The sequence below is a fragment of the Pristis pectinata genome, chromosome 1 (assembly GCF_009764475.1).
Source record: "Pristis pectinata isolate sPriPec2 chromosome 1, sPriPec2.1.pri, whole genome shotgun sequence".
NCBI lineage: Eukaryota > Metazoa > Chordata > Chondrichthyes > Rhinopristiformes > Pristidae > Pristis > Pristis pectinata.
Genome location: NC_067405.1, coordinates 142,258,503 through 142,278,644, shown reverse-complemented (window position 1 = coordinate 142,278,644; position 20,142 = coordinate 142,258,503). Strand labels below are relative to the sequence as shown.

The following is a 20,142-nucleotide window of genomic DNA, read 5'->3' as shown; positions in this document are numbered from 1 at the left end:
TCCACTGCTTTTTTCCCCCCAAACTTTTCTTAGCACTTGGTTGAGGTTGTTAATTTCCACTTTCTCTTGCTACTAATTTTTAACCACATTTACCCCATGCTGTGATAACCTTTGCTTCTACAACAGTTACTCCTCATTAAAGGACAGTTCTTCTCCACTATGCTTCTTTGGTCTAAAAGCAATTTGTATTTTAGGTCTGTGTTGAGCCACTGCCATACTCCCAGTCATGTTGCAAATGACAAAGGTTTTCATTCCACTAGTTTGACGAGTGAAGGGAAACTGAGGAGCAGGCATCTGATCAAAGGTCTTTGATTTGAAATATTAATTCTGTTTCGATCTTCACAGATGCTGTCTGACCTGATGAATATTAATAGCATTTCTTTTATTTATTAGAGCGGGCATTGCTCTGTTTCCAGCATATTAACCTCTAATAACCATCCTTTTTTAGCAACAAACTTACATGGTCTTTTGTTTAATAGGTTTCAGAAAGGGTTGAAAGGCGCCTTCAAGAAATTGAAAAGGAAATGAGAACTGAACGGCAATTAGCAGAACATCGGCAGGATCAGTTAGGACAGATGGCTGTACAACTGCAGGAGGTGAGGCGTCCACTTCCAATGTGTTTAGGGTGATTTGAAGCTTGTATCAAAAGGCCTGCTATAAAAGTCCTAATTACTTATATTTCTTGATACATTTAGTACTTTCTAGACAATACGGGCCTGTGGGGGGGGGGGGTGGTGAAGGTCAAAGACTGTGGATGTAAATGATAAGGGATAACATTGAACCTTTTCACTGTGGATGGCTGTAGCTGTGTGATAACTTACCAGTGAATGTCATGTAAAGTAAGCAGCATGTGCTGATATCTTGACTATGAGCCGTAAAGACTGGTCTTATTTCCTACACTGCCTATTATGCACAGTGCTTGATTTTCATTTCCATTGACCCTCTGGGCAGGATTGGATTGCCAGACTTCCACCCATGCCCAGGTCGAATGTTTCCCTTTTGTAGATTGGTTCCAGGGATCATTCTCTAAAGATGAGGAAATGAGAGAGAGTCAGAAATACTGTTACATGACGTCAGCTGCACTTTCCTTAAAGGAATGACAACTTACTGTCCACATTATTCCTATTATTCTATGTTGTCGTAACATCCTGCTTTGTGTTGAAAATGCATGCTGACATCAAGGAGGAAAACGTGTTGGGTCTTTTAATGAACATTAAGGTGGATAGATCCTTGGGATCTGATAGGGTCTATCCCAAGTTATTAAGAGAGGCAAAAGAGGAGATTGCTGGGGCTTTGACAGAAATATTTAGAGCATACATATAGAACATAGAACAGTACAACATGGGACAGGCCATTAGGCCCGTAATGTTGTGCTGATCTTGATGCTGATTTATACTAAATGTCGTCCTCCTGTGTATCATCCATATCCCTCCATTCCTTTCATATTCATGTGTCTATCTTAAAGCTGCTTAAACTCCGCCAAACTGCCTGACTCCACTACTACCCCTGGTAACCTACTCCAGGCACCTACTAACCCACCACTCTGCGTAAAAACAAAACTTTTCCTTCAAGCCACTTTTTAACTCCACCACCACCACCACACCCCCCCCCCCCCAAACACCTTAAAAGCATGTCCTGTGGTGCTTGACATTTCTACCATGGGGAACTGTCTGACTGTCTACCCTATCTATGCTTCTCATAATTTTAAAAACCTCGATCAGGTCTCCCCTCAGCCTCCAATGCTCTAAGGAGAACAACCCAAGTTTGTCCAACCTATCCTTGTAGCTCATACCCTCTAATCCAGTCAGCATCCTGGTGAGCCTCTTCTGCACCTTTTCCCCAATCTCCTCGTCCATCTTATAACGGGGCGACCAGAACTGCACACAATACTCCAAGTGCGCTCTGACTAAAGTTGGATATAGCTGCAACATGACTTCCTTACTCTTATACTCAACACCCCTACCACTGAAGGCAAGCATTCCATACACCGCCTTTACTACCTTAGCCACTTTCAGTGAACTTTGGACCTTGACCCCAAGGTCCCTCTGTTCCTCAATGCTATTAAGGGGCCTACCATTAACTGAATACTTTCTCCTTTCATTTGACTTTCCAAAGTGCAACACCTTACACTTGACCGGATTAAACTCCATCTGCCATTTCTCTGCCCATACCTATATCTAGTTATATTCTCTTTGGCCACAGGCGCGGTCCCAGAGGACTAGAGAACAGCCAATCTTCTTCCTTTGTTTAAGAAGGACAATAGGGACAAACCAGGAAATCATAGGCCAGCGAGCCTTGCATTGGTGGTAGGGAAATTGATGGAGAAGATTCTTGGAGATACGATTTACACATATCTGGAAAAGCATAGACTTATTAGGGATAGTCGGCATGGCTTTGTGCTGGGAAGGTTGTGTCTTGCAAACTTGATTGAGCTTTTTGAGGAGGTGATGAGGGTGATTGATGAGGGTAGCGCAGTGGATGTTGTCTACGTGGACTTTAATAAAACATTTGACAAGGTCCCTCATTATAGGTAGGCTGATCCAGAAGATTAAGTCACATTGGATCCACAGAGACTTTGTAGACCGGATTGAAAATTGGCTTTGCCATAGAAGATGGGGTAGTGGTGGAGGGGTGTTATTCTGACTGGAGGTTTGTGACCAGTGGTGTTCTGCAGGATCAGTACTAGGACCTCTGTTGTTTGTGATATATGGACAAAAATGTAGGTGGACTGATTAGTAAGTTTGCAGAAATTGGTGGAGTTGTGCATGGTGAGTAAGGTTGTCAAAGGATATGGCAGGATATAGATCAGCTGGAAATGTGGGTGGTGAAATGGCAGATGGCGTTTAATCTGGATGTGGGTGAGGTGTTGCACTTTGGGAAGTCAAAACTAAGAGGAAAGTGTACAGTAAATGGCAGGATCGTTAGCAGGATTGATGTACGGAGGGATCTTGGGGTGCAAGTCCAGAGCTCCCACTTGCGTTGCACTTTCAGGATAGGGTGGTAAAGAAGGCATACAGTATATTTGCCTTTATTGCTTGGGCATTGAATATAAAAGTCATGTTACAGCTGTATGAAACTTTGGTTATTGGAATATTGTATGTAGTTCTGGTCACCGCACTACAAGAATGTGTTTTGGAGAGGGTGCAAAAGAGGTTCACCAGGATGTTGCCTGGATTAGAGAGTACTAGCTATGAGGAGGGATTGGACAAAATTGTTAGTTTTCTCTGGAGCATTGGAGGCTGAGGGGCTACCTGATAGGAGTGTATAAAATTATGAGATGCATAAATAGTCATGGTGGAGGTGTCAAATACTAGAGGGCATAGATTTAAGGTGAGGGGAGAAAGTTTAAAGGTGATTAATGAGGCAAGTTTTTGTTTACATGGAGAATGGCAGGTAACTGCACTGCTGGGGTGGTGTTGCAAGCAGGTATAATAACAGCATTTAGACACGCACATGAACATGGAGGGGCTGGAAAGATATGGACCATGTGTAGGTTGATGGAATTAGTTTAACTTGGCATTATGTTTGGCACACACATTGGGCTGAAGGGAGACCATATTGTTGTAGCAGGGACTCTGTTTCATTCAGTGTTAGTAAACTCCGTGGGCTCTTATTACTAATATATTCTTAGAAATATATATTTATATTAGTAATATATTTATATCATTGCCTTTCTTGATCACTTGTTATACATGGTTACTAAATGTACTTTTGGAGTTACTGATGTGTAGACTAATGCAGTGACTGGTTTCTGTTCTGTACAGTCCTGTGGAGAGATTTGCAATGAATTAGCAGTCAATCTGAGTTGATATGGGATGAACACAGAAACATCTTGCCCTCCTTTAAAGAAGTAATGTCATGGCCAATATTTGTTCCTCAATTGACATAAGAAATAGGAGCAGGAGTAGGACATTCAACCTCAAAGCTGCTTTCCTGCATTAATTTGATATCCCTTGGTTCCTTTAATATCTGTTTTAAATGACTGTGCTCAAATAGTTGGACCCTTACCCCTGATAGGAAAAACATGATCCCTGTCGAGCCCAATAAAAAAAATTGAAGATTTCAGTGAAATCACCTCTCATTCTTCTCAACTCGAGAGTATAGGCCCAGACTGTTTAAACTCTCTTTATATAACAACATCCACCAGTCCAGGAATCCATCAGTGAACTGTTGCACAACTTCTATCCTTCCTTGGGTATGGAGACCTGTACACAGTATTCTAGTTGTGGTCAGAGCCCTGTACAATTGAGCAAGGCATCTCTATTCTTGGCTGTTCTTGTAAGAAGGTTTGAGTACAACATACTGTTTGCCTTCCTCTTTGCTTGCTGTAGCTGTATGTTATCTTTCAGTGACTCATGCACAAGGACATCCAGCTCCCTATGAACTCCAACACCACTGAATCTCCATTTTAGAGAATGCTGTTTTTTATATTTTCTCTACCACAGTGGATGAACAGCAGTTTCAGCAATTCTGCTGTGTGCAAATTAGCTGCCAAATTTGCAATGTTACATCATTGACTGCACTTCAGAAATGCTCCACAGGCTGTAAAGCACTCTGGAATGCACTGAAGGAGACTTGAAAGGTGCTATGTTAATCTGTCTTTGACTTTTGTTTACCAATTTTACTTTTAATACAGTGGCATATATGTAGCTTTTGCCCACCAAGTGGAAGTGATTGGGTAATTGAAAACCAAAAACCTGCAGATCCTGGAAATCTGAGGTAAACATTGAGTGTTGTAGGGGTTAATGGTTGTATTACTTTTTGGAAGAATATGGTCCTGATGCAGACAGATGGGCAAGAAGGCTGACATGGATGTGGTAGGCCGAAGGTGCTGTAAAACTCTGACTCTAATGCCTTGTAATGTGAATTTTTCAGTATCATTGTTTAAAGAGGTAGCTAATCAAGTTAAAAATAGGGCTGTCTCTAATTAACGTCAATGTTTTTTAAAGCAGGTGGCAGTAAGATTTAACAAAAGAATGTGCTACAAGTATCATTTGTATACTTAATTCATCTTAGGGTCCTGGAAAGGGTAGGGGGTCAGTCTTTTGGTTACGTTTGGTAGCTTATACTTGTGTAGGTGTAAAACTTGAGGAACAATCCTGGAACAAAAACATCAGGAGGTGCACTGTACCTGTTAAGCTGAAGAGTTAAAAATATTAGTGATTTAGACACTGCATCACATATTTGGTGTGAGGAACAACTTCTGCAATTTAGTATTGTGGTAACAAATTAGATTATTAATTTGTTGAAACAGATTGGCATGCTTATTTTAGAGAAACAAAGGACTGCAGATGCTGGAATCTAGATGGAAAAACACGATGCTGCAGGATCTCAGCAGGCCAGGCAGCATCCGTGGAGAAAAGCAGGTGGTCAACATAAGTGTCCTGACCCAAAATGTTGTCCGCCTGCTTTACTCCATGGATGCTGCCTGGCATGTTTATCTTACTTGAGCTAGGTGGAAAAGTTTAAACAGTTTGTTCTCTGTTTGTTTGCAGTTTCTTACTGGAATTTACTTTTTCTAGAGGAATTGTTCTGGGAGGTTTTAATCTGGTCTAACAAGCTCTCTGGTAACTGAACCCTCACTGTTTACTGTTTTAGCCTGTGGTGCGTTTGTGGTCCGACAGGCTGGCTGTGATACAAATTTTGGCAGTAGTGCACAAGTTAGATCTGTTTTTAAGTTGACTGAAGTGTACAGAATTTTTGGGGGCAATAGCTATGGTCCCTACTGTTATCTGAACTGATTAGAATCCTACAGCATGGAAACAGGATCTTCAGCTCAAGCTTCCCATATAAACTAGTCCCATTTGGCCCAAATCCCTCTAAACCCAAGTGCCTTTTAAACATTGTTAATGTACCTGCCTCAACCACTTCCTCTAGCAGCTCATTCCATATACTGACCACCCTCTGGGTGAAAAAAAATCACCCCTCAGGTCCCTATTAAATCTCTCCCATCTCACCCTAAACATATGTCCTCTTGTTCTTGATTCCCCAACCCTAGGAAGAAGACTGTGCACGTTCACCCTCTCTGTGCCCCACGTGAACTTCTATAAGATCGGCCCTCATTCTCCTACACTCCAATGGAAAAAAAAGTCCCAACCTGCTCTACCTCTCTCCATAACTCAGTCCCTCAAGTCCCAGCAACATCCTCGTAATTCTCCTCTGCATTCTTTCCAGCTTAATGGCATCTTTCCTATAGCAAAACTGAACGCAATATTCCATATGTGGCCTCACCAATGTCTTGTACAACTGCAACATAGCATCCCAACCTCCATACTCGGGGCCCTGACGGATGACGGCCAGTGTGCCAAAAGCCTTCTTCACCATCTCTTCTACTGTGACTTCACTTTCAGGGAACCATGTACTTGTTCTACAGCAGTCCCCAGGGCCCCACCGTTCACTGTGAAAGTCCTACCCTCATTTGTCTTCCCAAAATGCAACACCTCAGACTTATTTGAATTAAACTCCATTTGCCATTCCTTGGCCCTCTTACCCAGCTGATCAAGATCCCTTTGTAAATCCTGATAATCAGTGAAGATAGTTATGAAGCTATTATCACAGAATACCAGCAAAATAAATTCTGAAGGAAGGTCTTTAACCTGAAGGGTTAACTCGCTTTCTCTTTCTGCAGTTGCAGCCTGTCCTCCCTCTCCAGCACTTTTTCTTTTTATTTCAGATTTCCAGCATGTGCAGTTTTTGTTTTAAAGAAAGAAGCTTTAATCTTTGATTATTTTATCAGTTTTATTCCAATTGATGCAACAAGTGGAGGCTTTGTGGTGAATATCTTCTGCTCTTCACTGGTCAGCTTTTATGAAGATTGGTTTCATTTGTGTTCTGTCAGTAGTGCACAAGTTAGATCTGTCTTTAAGTTGACTGAAGTGTACAGAATTTTTGGGGGCAATAGCCATGGTCCCTACTGTTATCTGAAGTGATTAGTACAGCATGGAAACAGGCTCTTCAGTCCAAGGTTCCCATGTAAACTGGTCCCATTTGCTCACATTTGGCCCAAATCCCTCTAAACCTTTCCTATCTACAGTATCCTTTTCCACAGTACCTTTCATTTGAGTTAGTTTAATGGATTTATGTTCTATTGAACTTGTTGCTTCTGCATTGAGTAACCACCAGGGGTCAGTTTTTCTTCACTGGTGATAAGGGTGCCTCCTTAGGGTTCTGGTGATTTATTCCAGCATTTTAATGGCACAAAATAAAATGCATTTTGTGCATTTCATTTAATCAGTCCTTAAGCAACTGTGGGAATACCTTATAAACTGACATCAAAAAAAAACTTTGTGAAAGCTTGTGACAGTGCAGAATGCACTTCAAATATGTATGACATTAAATACAATGTCTTCTAAAGAAAATTGCAAAATTTCTTTTAAGTACTGAACTGAATCCCCAAAGCTGCTGTGATAAATTTTTTACAATGGTGTGTAGTTTATTAAAATATGCCGTTATTCACCATAATGCAGCCTCGCATGCAATTCCAGGGCATTAGCTATTCAATGGAGACTTGTTCAATAGCTTATTTAATGTTTTTGGCTGTGCAGAATGGAATATTAATTCTGCTATAAACCTTTAGCATAACCGTAACTATAAAAATTCCAGGTGCAGTATATTTTAGGAAGTGTTTTTTTTAATCTATGGTCAGAAGAGAAGTTTATAATTTAATGTAATGAAAATAGAATAACATTATAGCAGTAATGATAGGTCTTTTATTATGAAGTCAGACATTTCCAGCACAATTTGATTTTTGTGGTAAGCTTGGGAATGCTGAGGCCATAACTAAAGGAGTAGAGGAATTTCCGGGGAAAGCAGGTCAGTAAAGGACAGAAGCAAGACTCTGGAAAGTATTTGTGGACCATGAGGCAATGTAGCTCAGTAAGCATAGGAATCTTGTTATTTGCTTTGAGTTAGGAAGTGGGCAACAGGATGAGAAGTTTACATAGATTGGGAGTTTGGCCTGAAGAGTATTGGAATATTTGAGCCTAGTATTGGCAAAGGCATGAATGAGTAAATGAACTTGCTTCCTATCACATGAAGAGGATTAAATCACCCTCTCTGAGTCCTCTGATCTGCTGCTCTTCTTGCTTCATTGCCTATGTTGCTCCTGACTGTTGCTGAATTCCTGGCTATAGTTTCTCCGAACTGACCCTTAAATCAAGAACAGTGGGTCATTTATTGTTAAGCTTTTCAATAATATCAGGGATGATATTTGACCTTACTGCATACACCTGCTTTCCACAGCTCCCCACCCCCCCCCCCCGCCCCACACCCCATAACAAATTTAGTTAGCAAAAAAACATATCCATGTAAAATTCAAAATTGACCTAGTTTCAGTTGATGCATGCAGAAGAGCAGTTCCAATTTCTCCCACTGTGTGTGTGTGGAAGTGTTTCTTAAATTCTCCTCTGAAAAGCTAGCTTATGATCTCTGGTCTGATGCTCTTCAACCAACAGGTTTAGTTAAATGTTTTATTTTAAACTGAAGATATTGGGGAGAAACAGTCAATAAAGAAAGCGTAGTTAAGGTTCACCGGATTGATTTCCAGGACTTGGCATGGTGCTGGAATTGACAGGGTGGATGGCAGGGGTGATGTTTTAAGATAAGATATCTTTTTTAGTCACATGTACACTGAAACACACAGTGAAATGCATCTTTTGTGTAGAGTGTTCTGGGGGCAGCCCACAAGTGTCGCTGCGCTTCTGGCACCAACATAGCATGCTCACAACTTCCTAACCCATATGTTTTTGGAACGTTGGAGGAAACTGGAGCACCTGGAGGAAACCCACGTAGACACGGGGAGAACGTACAAACTCCTTACAGACAGCAGCCGGAATTGAACCCCCGCTGTACTGCTTGGAACTGTCTCAAAATAAAAGATTAGCCATTCGGGACACAAGTGAGAAGAAATTTCTTCACCTAGAGGAGATTCCTCTCCCAAAGAATTCCTGCGGAGGCTCAGTCTTTGAGTATGTATAAGATAGAGATTGCTAGATTTCAGCATATTTAGGAAATCAAGGTGTAAGAGGTCAATAAAGAGGAGTGGCACTGATATATCTACGCTGCCCTTCTTCCAAGGCCCCTATATCCTTCCTATCTGTGGTGTTCAGAACTGTTCAATATGCTCCAAGTGTAATCTGTATAAATCCAGCATAAGATTCTCTTGCCTATAAATCTGATCGCATAACGCTGTTTACCTCCAACACTTTCTACCCCACCTTCCCCTGGGCCCCCAGCATGATAATTACGTTTTCTTGAATGAAATGTGATAAATATTATGAGAACTCGAGCAGAGGTTTCAGAGAGGATCACCTTTGTGCACCTGACGTGCACTATGTGTTAGTGGTGCATGGGATGCCTGCTTTCCCTGCAGTGTTTCCTTTGGAGTGTTGCAGAGGCTAAGTTATGCTGGGGATGACCATTCTTGAGCACTTCTGCACCAACTGTTTAGTGACACAGCCCACCCTTCCCCCTCTGTCACCTGCCTATCACCACCACACCCTCCCCCCCCCCCCTTCACCTGGATCCTGCCAGCTAATCCCCCCACCTTTTTATACTGGCTATCTCCCCTCTTTCCAGTCCTGATGAAGGGTCTCGACCCGAAACGTCGACTGTCCATTTTCCTCCGTAGATACTGCCTGACCCGCTGAGTTCCTCCAGCTCCTTTGTGTGTTGATCCAGATTTCCAGCATCTGCAGTCTCTTGTGTCTTTAATAACACAGCATTAGGTTGGGACCAGAATTATTTCTGGTGTGCTTTGAGCAGTCTTGATAATACAAATCATCAGAAAACAACTACCAGATTTTGCTCTGTGGTATACCTCCTTGTTTCTTTGATGTATAGTACTCTGTTGGGGTACTTTTTCAACAGGAACTCATGACCTGTGTTTGCTTTTCTCCTGTTTTAATCTACACTGGAGCAGCAATGTGACACTCCTTTCAGTGTATTATTCCTGAAACATCCATAGCTAGATATTATTTGTCCTATCACCTTGTCTCTTGAATAGTCTCTTGAATTATTTGCTTTATATCTACTTTATGCCATTCACTGTTAAGATGGGAAATAATTCACACTCTACTGCAGTCTCCACCTTATACTTTTACAGTTGTTACTTATTCTAACCAACATACTTAAGTCCATAGGTGATTAACAATTTTGGTATAGAACAGTCGTTACTAAGAGTGCTTTTTATAGCTGCTGTGTATTTCATGCATTGTCCACTTTTATTTCAGACCTGCAGCATGTGTATTACTTTTTTGCTCTTGTCTCTTGGCTTTTTGTAACCCGAGCTTTCCATGAACCTTGCTGCTGTTTGGGTTCACAAAGTTGCTTGTCATGCTGGAGAACCAGGTACCTGAGATGGAATGGAGAAAGAGCAACTATCCTTGAAAAGGCAACACTATAATCTGTGGAGACACAAGAGACTATGAATGCTGGAATCTGGAGCAAAAAACAAACTGCTGGAGGAACTCAGTGGGTCAGGTAGCACCTGTAGAGGCAGAGGGATGGTCAACATTTCCATTCTGATGCAGGGTCTCGACCTGAAATGTTGACCGTCCTGCCTCAACAAACACAATGCTGGAGGAACTCAGCGGGTGAAGAGGGAAATGGACAGTCGACGTTCCTGGACCAGATGAGCAGTCTTGACCCAAAATGTTGACTGTCCATTCCCCTCCACAGATGCTGCCTGACCTGCTGAGTTCCTTAAGCAGTTTGTTTTTGTTTGCACTATAATCTGTGGATTGACTGTAATTCCCATTATATAGAGGTTGACCTTCTAAATAATATTACCTAATCCTGGTTTATAAACTCCTTTAAATGACACCATCAAATGTTGTTCTCGGCAGCCCATGGTTTTGAATTAGTAAATTGAGGAAAGGCCAATTTTTTATATTTAAAAAAAATCTTATTTTTATTCCATAAAGCAACTGAAATGCCACCAGCATAATGAACCCATTGACTGCAAATGTCATCACTGAAGGCAGAAATTCTCCATGCTTTTAAAATGTACCTCCAGCTTTTACTAATTCACATTAAACCCAATGAATGGCTGAGGGACCCCAGTTTTGTTTTCATTTCTGAAACAAGGAATCTGTGCTCCACACTGTCATTGATTCCGATTAATGCATGCACAATGAATATAGTGGTGTTGTTAAGCTACTGCACTAGCAGCCAGAGTTCTGGATCATTGATCCAGAAACATGAGTTCGAATCCCACCATGGCAGCTGGGGAATTTAATTTTGAGTGATTTAAATAAATTTGGAATTAAAAATAAACTAGTTTTAACAACAGTAACCATGAAAGAACCAGTTGTTGTAAAAACCCATCTGCTTCACTAATGTCCTTCAGAAGCAAATTGATTATCCTTGCCTAGGCTGGTCTGTAAGTGACTCCAGACCACCACTGTGATTGATTCTTAACGATCCCCTCAGTTTAGGGCTAAATAAAGATAGACAATAAATGCTGACCTTGCCAGTAAGGTTCACATCCCATGAATGGTTTAAAAAAAATCTGAGAAATTACTTGTGCAGGCTTTGCCTACTGCTTTCCTGCCAGGAACAGCAGAATTCATTCGACCTCATGAGCCTGTTCTACTATTTGATTAAAACAGGGTTATACAGCATGGAAACAGGTCACTTAGTCCCTCACATTCATGCTGACCAGTGGGCACCCATCCATATTAATCTATGCTTTGGTGATCCAAGTGCTTGGCTAGATGCTGTCAGTGACTCTACTTCCACTATTCTGTCTGCCAGTGCATTCGAGGTGCTGGCCACTCCCTGCGTGAAAAAGGTCCCCTTTAAATCTCTTACCCCTGACCCTCTAGTTTTATTCATCCTGTAAGGGAAAAGGTTTCCTGCAGTCTATCCTATCTATACTCCTGATAATTTAGTATACCTCAATCGTTCCCTTTTAACCACCTCTGCTCCAGGGAAAACAGACCTAGACTCTCCTCATAACTGAAGTATTCCATCCCAGGCAACATCCTGGTGAATCTCCTCTGCCCCCCAACACCCCCCCCCCCCAATCTTTCCCATAGTGAGGTGACCAGAACTGCATGCAGTACTCCAGCTCGTGACTGGTTTGTATCTGTGCCACCTGATTATGCCTTTGTTTCACAATTTGTTATATCATTGCCTAACGGAAAGGTGTCATTTGTATTTTAAAGTCTTCATTGATGCCAATGTTCTCTACAGCCTTTTAGAAGAGATCTCCAGATTTTCACTAATCTGATTTGTGAATACACACTTGCTGACTTCGCACCTAAATGGCCTCTACAATTTTACAATGATGCTGGAGGAACTCAGCAGGCTGCCTGACCTGCTGAGTCCCTCCATTATCATCGTGTTTTTCATCTAGATTCTGGCATCTGCAGTCCTTTGTTTCTCTCCAATTTTAATTTAATAATGTCCAGTTGTTCTGGATTCTTCCATTAAAGGGAATAGTTTAGCCTTGGAATTCCTTTAATCATTTTAAATACTTTATTTAGATCAGCACTTAATATTGAACTACATGGGGATTACAAGCCTATCTACTTGTAACCTAATCTTTGTAGCTTCAGTAGAACTTCTCCCTCTGGCAGAGCTCAAAGGACACCTATATCTCTTGACTAGTTCTTTTCCTTAAGGACTTGCTGTTGTGTATTATTTCATCAATCAATACACTGGTACATTGCATTACACTGTACAAGGTGGTTATTTTTCTGCATGGCCCCTGTCCTTCCTACGGAACTCCTTTATGGTTTCCCCCACATGGTATGCACTGTTTTTCTGGCTCCTTAGAACGTAGAACAGGACAGCACAGAACAGGCCCTTCAGCCCACAATGTTGTACCGACAGAGCTAATCCCTCTTACCTACAGAATGCCAATATCCCTCCATTTTCCTCTCATTCATGTGCCCATCCAAGCCCTTTTTAAAAGCCCCAATGAATTTGCCTCCACCACCCTATAAGGCAACGCATTCAAGGCATCCACCACTCTGAGTAAAAAAAAACGTACCCCTCGCGTTTCTTCTGAACCTATTCCCTCTCACCTTAAATGCATGCCCTCTGGTATTGGATCGCTCAATAATGGGGAAAAAGATATTGCTTGTCCGCCTTATCTATGCCCCTCATAATGTTATACACTTCCAACAGATCACCCCTCAGCCTCCGCCGCTCCAGAGAAAAGAGCCCAAGTTTGTCCAGCCTCTCTTGATAGCACATCCTCTAATCCAGGCAGCATCCCAGTAAACCTCCTCTGCACCCTCTCTAAAGCCTTGACATCCTTCCTATAGTGAGGTGACCAGAATTGCACGCATTACTCTAAATGCGGCCTAACCAGAGTTCTATAGAGATGCATCATAACTTCTTGACTTGCAGAAAACTAACTTTAGATTACATCTGAAAACCAGAAATACTGCAAATGCTGGAAATCTGAAATAAAAACACATGCTGGAGGGCATCTAAGGAAGGGTCTTTGACCTGAAATATTGATTCTGTCTCGCTTTCCTCAGGTGTGGTCTTGGTGTGGGCACTTGCTGGCTTTAGTCCCATCAGTTTTTTTTTCCAAAAACATATTTTAATTGTAATATATACAGAAAATATAATGGGTCACCTCTTCCTCTACAGTTCAGTGCATTATTTTACAATGTGTCAAAACTACTTGTGTTTACTCAAACAATGCTACCTATGAGGCATTTGAGAGACCGTTACAGAGGGCCTACCCCCATAGTGTACAGTGGTGGCAGGATTCAATTATTTCTGAATAAATCCTTTGCAGTGGCTACACAAAGCTTCAGTGTATCCCACAACGTGTACTCCTGCCTCTTGGAATGTGCCAGTCAGCAACAGTCACTTGCGGACATCTCCTTACGTTGGGTGACCAGCAGGTCTTGGGCAGACCAAAGTGCGTCTTTCACTGGGTGGTTGATCTTAAGCAGCAGTTGGTGTTGGTCCCGGTATGCTCCCTGGGAGCAGGCCAAAGATCATGGAGTCCTCTTAGTTCACCTCGTGCCTTTCCACTAGAGATAGTGGTTTTCTTACTTTCCTCCTATTTTGGAGTGCCTTGCGTCTTTTATCGTAAAGATGAAATCAAGATGCTTGGTTAAGCACTCTTTCAAAAGGTGGATTGAAGTTAAATGTGGAAAGAGCAGACCTGGGAATGCTAAACATCGAAAATAACATCTAATGGACAGCTAAGCAATCTCGCAATCAATGGATTCAGATCAATGCTCTTTGGACCATATGTATCGAGTTGTTAATGATGGTGGACAGTTAAACAGCCAGCTAGAGGGCGAGGCTCAAATAACACTCTTATCTTCAACCATCTTGGAGGCCAGCACAAGGAAAAATAAAGCCGAAACATTTTCAACTATCTTCAGCCTTCAAGCTAGGTTTGGAAATTTTTCATTTGACCCCAACTCTTTCCAGCTTTTTGGAGGAAAAGCACTCTGGGTGACTGCTACCTTAATACATGAATGGGTGATGCATTTCGCCCTACTCCTGAGATCTCTGCCTTTACAGAAACCAGCCAATTCAATTAACTTGGTATTATATCGGGAATGCAGGAGAGGCTGTGGGAACAGGCATCGTACTAGCTGTGGTACTGATGATTTGCACTGCAGAACTCATTTTGCCTTGAGCCAAGCTGCGCATTTTATAACACTGCCGTCTACTGCCAGTGCAGAAAGTTGCCCAGGTGCATTCAGTCCCCAAAAAGCAGGAGTAATCACTGCCAAATAGTGTGCTCTCAATCATCAACAGTTGATGACGTGGCTATCAAGTGTTACCAATAATCTGCTTCCTGATGTTCAGCAAGGCAGCCTCACTCCACACTTCATTAGAACCTTAGTCCAATCATGGGCCAGAGAGATGAGTTCCATAGGTGAGGTGAGAGTGACTGCCCTTGATGCCAAAGCAGCATTCAGGTGTGACGTTAAGAAATTCTAATTAAACTGAGATCATTGAACAGCATGCCTAGCACAAAGGGAGATAGCTGTGTGGCTGGGGATCAATCCTTTCTATCCATGGGCATCACTGCAGGAGTTCCTCATGGCAGTGTCCTGTGCTGTTTCAGCAATCTTTCTTTTCATCCTAAGGTCAGAAGTGGGAATGTTCACTGATGACTGCACAATGTTCAATTCAGTTCGTGGCTGTCAGGAAATGAAGCACTCTGCAACACCTAGAAAACATTTAGGCATGGACTGGAAGGTTTCAGGCGAAATTTATGCCACAAAGCAAGCATTAGGGGGTGGTTATTTAACTTTGAGTGCACAGGAATAACTATTCTTGGAGGATGGTGAATCTCTAGAATTCTCTATCCTGGAGAGAGATGTGGAGGCTAGGTCATTAGGGATACTTATATTTTGTTTTGAAAGATCAGGGAATTGAGGGCTATGGGGAACAGGTACAGAAGAGGTGATGTGGCCTGAAGTAGATCAGCCATGATCATATTGAATGGCCGGACCAACACACAAGATGCTGGAGGAACTCAGCAGGATAGGCAGCAACTATGGAAGGAAATGGACAGTCGGTGTTTCAGGTCGAGCCCCTTCATCTGGACTGGAAGATAGAGGGGAGATAGTGTAAAAAGGTGGAGGGAAGGGGTGGAACAAGAACTGGCAGGTGATAGGTGGATGGGGGAGGAAAGGGGGATAGTGCCAGAAGCTGGGAGTTGATGTGTCTGGGTGAGAATGTGTTTGGAGAGCAGCAGAAATCACAGGAGTTGCAGTGAGAGGGTCCCACAGAACTCCCTTCGAAGAGAGGAGGAAAACTTCTTCAATGTGGGCATACCTTGAAGAGACTGCGCAGTGGAGAAGCAAAGTGGGGCCACAAGAGGCTGCAGGTGCTGGAACCTGAATGGTGGGGGCAGCCTTGAGGGGCCGAGTGGCCTGCTTCTGCTATTTTCTTATGCAGTGAACATCACCAATATAGAATTGTGTTGTAGAACTAAAAGTATTTTTTATGAACTTGCTGATGCTCAGAATCTGTGAAAACTGGAGATGGAGCATTTTACTTACGAGCCGAAACTGGAGAGGATGGGTCTGTTTTCCCTGGAGCAGAAGAGATTAAGAGGGGACATGACTGAGGTATATAAAATTGAAGGGTATAGTTGGCGTAGGCTGCAGGAAACTTTTCCCCCTTATCAGAGGTGAATAAAACTAGAGGACGTAGATTTAAGGTCAGGGGTAAGAGATTTAAGGTCAGGGGTAAGAGATTTAAGGGGGATTCGAGGGGGACCTTTTTCACCCAGAGAGCAGTGAGTATCTGGAATGCACTGCCTGAGAGAGCGGTGGAAGCAGAATCACTGACAGAATTAAGAGGTGTCTATATGAGTATTTGAATTGCCTTGGCATTGGAGTCCGGGCCAAGTGCTGGAAGATGCGATTAACATGGATAAGTAGGGAGATCCATTCTCTGCAAAAGTCCAGATCCGAGGCTTTTTAGGAAGGATGACCCCCGCACTGTACAGGAAAGCTAAGTATGATCTCTGTAAGGCTGTCAGGGAAGCCAAGAGAGAATACCAGAGCAAGCTCGAGGCTCAATTCAATCGGGTGGAAGCCAGGCAACTGTGGTAGGGTCTGAATACCATCGTGGGCTAAAAGCAGAAATAGGGGGCAAGCTCTGGCAATGACGCATCTCAGCCAGATGTGCTCAATGCCTGTTTTGAGCAGGCAAACATAGTTCCACCAAGGCACTTGCCTCGCATCTCAATGGAGAATCTGAAAGCAGATTAACATGGATGGGTGTCCACTGGTCAGCATGGACCTGGTGGGCTGAATGGCCTGCTTCCATGCTGTATGACTCTGTAAATTTGCCACCTGAGCAAGACGCTGACTGATGCTTGACATCTGTGGAACATGAATGGTATCTGCAGATGGGGAAAAAATAGGAGAGAATCTGCAAGGATAAAGTAAAAAGAAGTAAACAGTTTGGTCAGGTCGGTGACCACAGAGGAGCTATAATTCCGATCAGTTGTTGAGTGAGAACAGAACCATTTATTTGTGTAATCGTGGTATACAATCCTGTCGGAGGTTGGATCGTAGATGGATGTTTAATATTCCCCGGAGTAGTCAGTGCGCAGATTTACAAATGGACAAACTGCAGAGAAGGGAAAGAGGATTTCTCATTACTCGTACAAGCAATGCACAATAAAAATAGACCGTGCAAGCTGTCGGCTTTGTTTACCATTGACTTCGGAAAGTACTTGATACCCGAAGGTTAGCAGACACAGCCTGAATAAACCTTAGCCTCCAATTAGCAGACACTATTGTAATACTTCACTTACTGTTAGAGGAGGTGACCTTTCTGATTATGGTACTCCCAGCTGTGATCCAAGGTCTTTGGCATGTGAGATAGGGACTGCTTCCTCTCTCTGACCTCTGTAAATAGAATAATAAGAATCAGTGTTTTACATTATTTCTCGTTGTTTCAGAACAAGAGAAATCAAAGATCTGATAGACCAGAAATAAGAATTTAAGATACAATAAAAGATCAAAATCTCTGATTGTGGAGCCGAGCTGGTGTGAACATGAGAATTGATGTTGACACAACATAGAAGGGAATGCTGTCTTAAATCACTTAAGATGAAATGACTGAGAGCAGTCAGTCACCATCTTGTTGTCCAGATAAGGACTAATAACCTGAAAATCTCCCAGATAAAAAATTTGATACATGAGAAAATATTGCCATAGGAAATATAGAAAACTGGAGAAAATCTGGTTTAAAAATTGAGGGAAGATTTAAGATGTATTTTTCAGGTCATGTAGGTTATTTAATAAATACTTAAATCCATTTTTAAGCATTGGTGATGGTAACGTATAATCTCAAGCGAGTGTATTGCAAAATGATTGAAATGATGAAATCCCAGCTGCTATTTGTCCATCTTTATTTTACTTTGAATGTTTCAACTACATCTACACATACAAGCATGCGTGTGCATACGTGAATGATAGGAACATATATGGTGAATTGGTAAAGCTGTGGTGAGTATAGCTCAGGTTGAGATTATTGATCAGTATATGATAACGTAAAAGGACTCTCGAATCCAATAGTAATTGATTGTGAGGCTATGCAGTGGCAAAAAGAAAGGCAAGAAATTGATATTATTGTTCAAATATATTTAAAAAAGAATGGAAGTAGTCTTGACAATGAGAACTATTGATCTCTGAGACTTTGAGGCAACAAAGGCCAACGCCCTACCTGCCTTGCTTTGGGCTTCAATCAAAATGAAATATTGTGTGTTAGGTTTGTTTGCTAACAGATGTGTTTTACAAGGTTTGAAACTCAACTTCATTGGCATAATTTTCTTCCTTTCAGGAAGCTGTAGCTTTGGGAATTTCAGTAAAAATTAAATGGATGGAAATATAGCTTAATTGTAATAGTGTGAAAGGAATTGAACTATCATGTTCTCCAATTTCTTCTATATATTGTGCATCCTTTTTTCTATGGGTGGCCTTTATATAAAGAAAGTATATAAAAGGGTATGTATTAATTTTACATGATGCTCAGTGTTCATTCTACCCATTTAAAATGGCATTAATGTTCATCAATATCATAAGGACATTAAAAATATAGACCTAGAAATTTGGTTATCTGTTACAATATCTACTGTGTGCTACAGGATTGAGTTTTTATGCAAAATTGATTGTAAGTCACAACTTGACTGTTCATAGTGCACATAATGAAATATTTAATCGTGCTTTAAGCATACAAGGATGAAGTCGGTGTTCGTTCAATGCCTGATGGAAGCATCCCATGTAAAATTGATTTGGGTACATGCAATTAACAGTCAGTGTGAGCCACACAAAATAAATCATTTCTGAACAGCAGGAAACAAACCATGCTAGTTAAAGGGATCATTGAATACTTGCAGGTATGGGGGAAGTTGGTTGGAACAAAATTTGTTTAACCCAGCAATGCAGAACTTTAGAGTTGCAACATGTTCTTAAATTTTAGCAATTGGAGATGAAGCTTTCTATATTTTCTGTTTTAATTAAAGCAAATAATGACCTGTGTCATACAGTACAGAAATTGGGTCTTTGGCCCATCGTGCCCATGCTAATCAACCAGTACCCATCCATGCTAATCCCATTTCCAAGCACTTGCTGCGTAGTTTTTCATGCCTTGGTGATTCAAGTGCCTAGCTAGGTACTACTTGTATGTTGTGAGAGTACAGTCTGTCCCTGGGTTAAGAATGCCTGACTTATGGACACCCCTGCAGATGAACCAGCTCCCATAATGCTATTGAATTCAAAAGTCTGATGTTTGTTCCTACAAACAGCAGAACTAGTAGGTCGGTGCTGCTCCTGATGGCTTACAGATAGAGACTGAAGTGCAGGGCACAAGTGTAAAGAGTATTACAGCAGGGGTCTGAGGATCTACTTCAGGACTGCCTTGAATCTGTGGACAATCTGAATGAGTATATCTCGGTCAGCACCAGTTTCATCAAGAAATATGTTGATGACTGTGTTTTGACAAAGACAGTTAGATTCTATCCTAACCAGAAACCTTGGATGAACAGGGAGATCCATTCTCTGCAAAAGTCCAGATCAGAGGCTTTTTAGGAGGGATGACCCTGCACTGTATAAGAAAGCTAAGTATGATCTCCGTAAGGCTGTCAGGGATGCTAAGAGACAATACCAGACCAAGCTGGAGGCTCAGTTCAATCAGGCGGATGCCAGGCGACTCTACATTCAGCTTTGGATCACCTTGACAATAGGGATACATATGTCAGGATGCCATTCATTGATGACAGCTTGTACTTCAACACCATAATACCTAATAAGCCCATCAGTAAACTCTTGTACCTTCTGTCTCAAGGCCCCTATCTGCAACTGGCTTTTGGACTTTCTGAGTGGCAGACCTCAGTCAGTTAGAATTGGTCATAGTATATCATCCACCCTGACCCTCAACACTTGGTGCTTCCCAGGGCTGTATGATCAGTCCCCTACTCTATTCCTTGTATACCTATGACTGTGGCCAAATATCATGCCAAGTCGATCTTCAAGTTCACCAGTGACTCCACTGTTATATTGCTGGATCGACAACAATGTTGAGATGGCGAGCCTGGTATCATGGTGTCAGAACAACAACCAAGACCTTAACATCAGCAAGATAAGAGCTGGTTGTTGACCTCAGGAAGTTGGGAGGTAAACATAACCT

General features: G+C 42.0%; 1 protein-coding gene across 5 annotated transcripts in view; it reads left to right on the top strand.

Moving 5' to 3' along the window:
• Positions 1-20,142, top strand: part of LOC127576987 (centrosomal protein of 128 kDa) — a 372,768-nt gene that overhangs the window by 36,903 nt on the left and 315,723 nt on the right. For all 5 annotated transcript variants that reach the window (XM_052027856.1, XM_052027839.1, XM_052027847.1 and 2 more), the window contains exon 8: positions 480-596. In XM_052027856.1, coding sequence (XP_051883816.1) covers positions 480-596 — 117 coding nt within the window. The remainder of the gene's footprint in view (positions 1-479; positions 597-20,142) is intronic.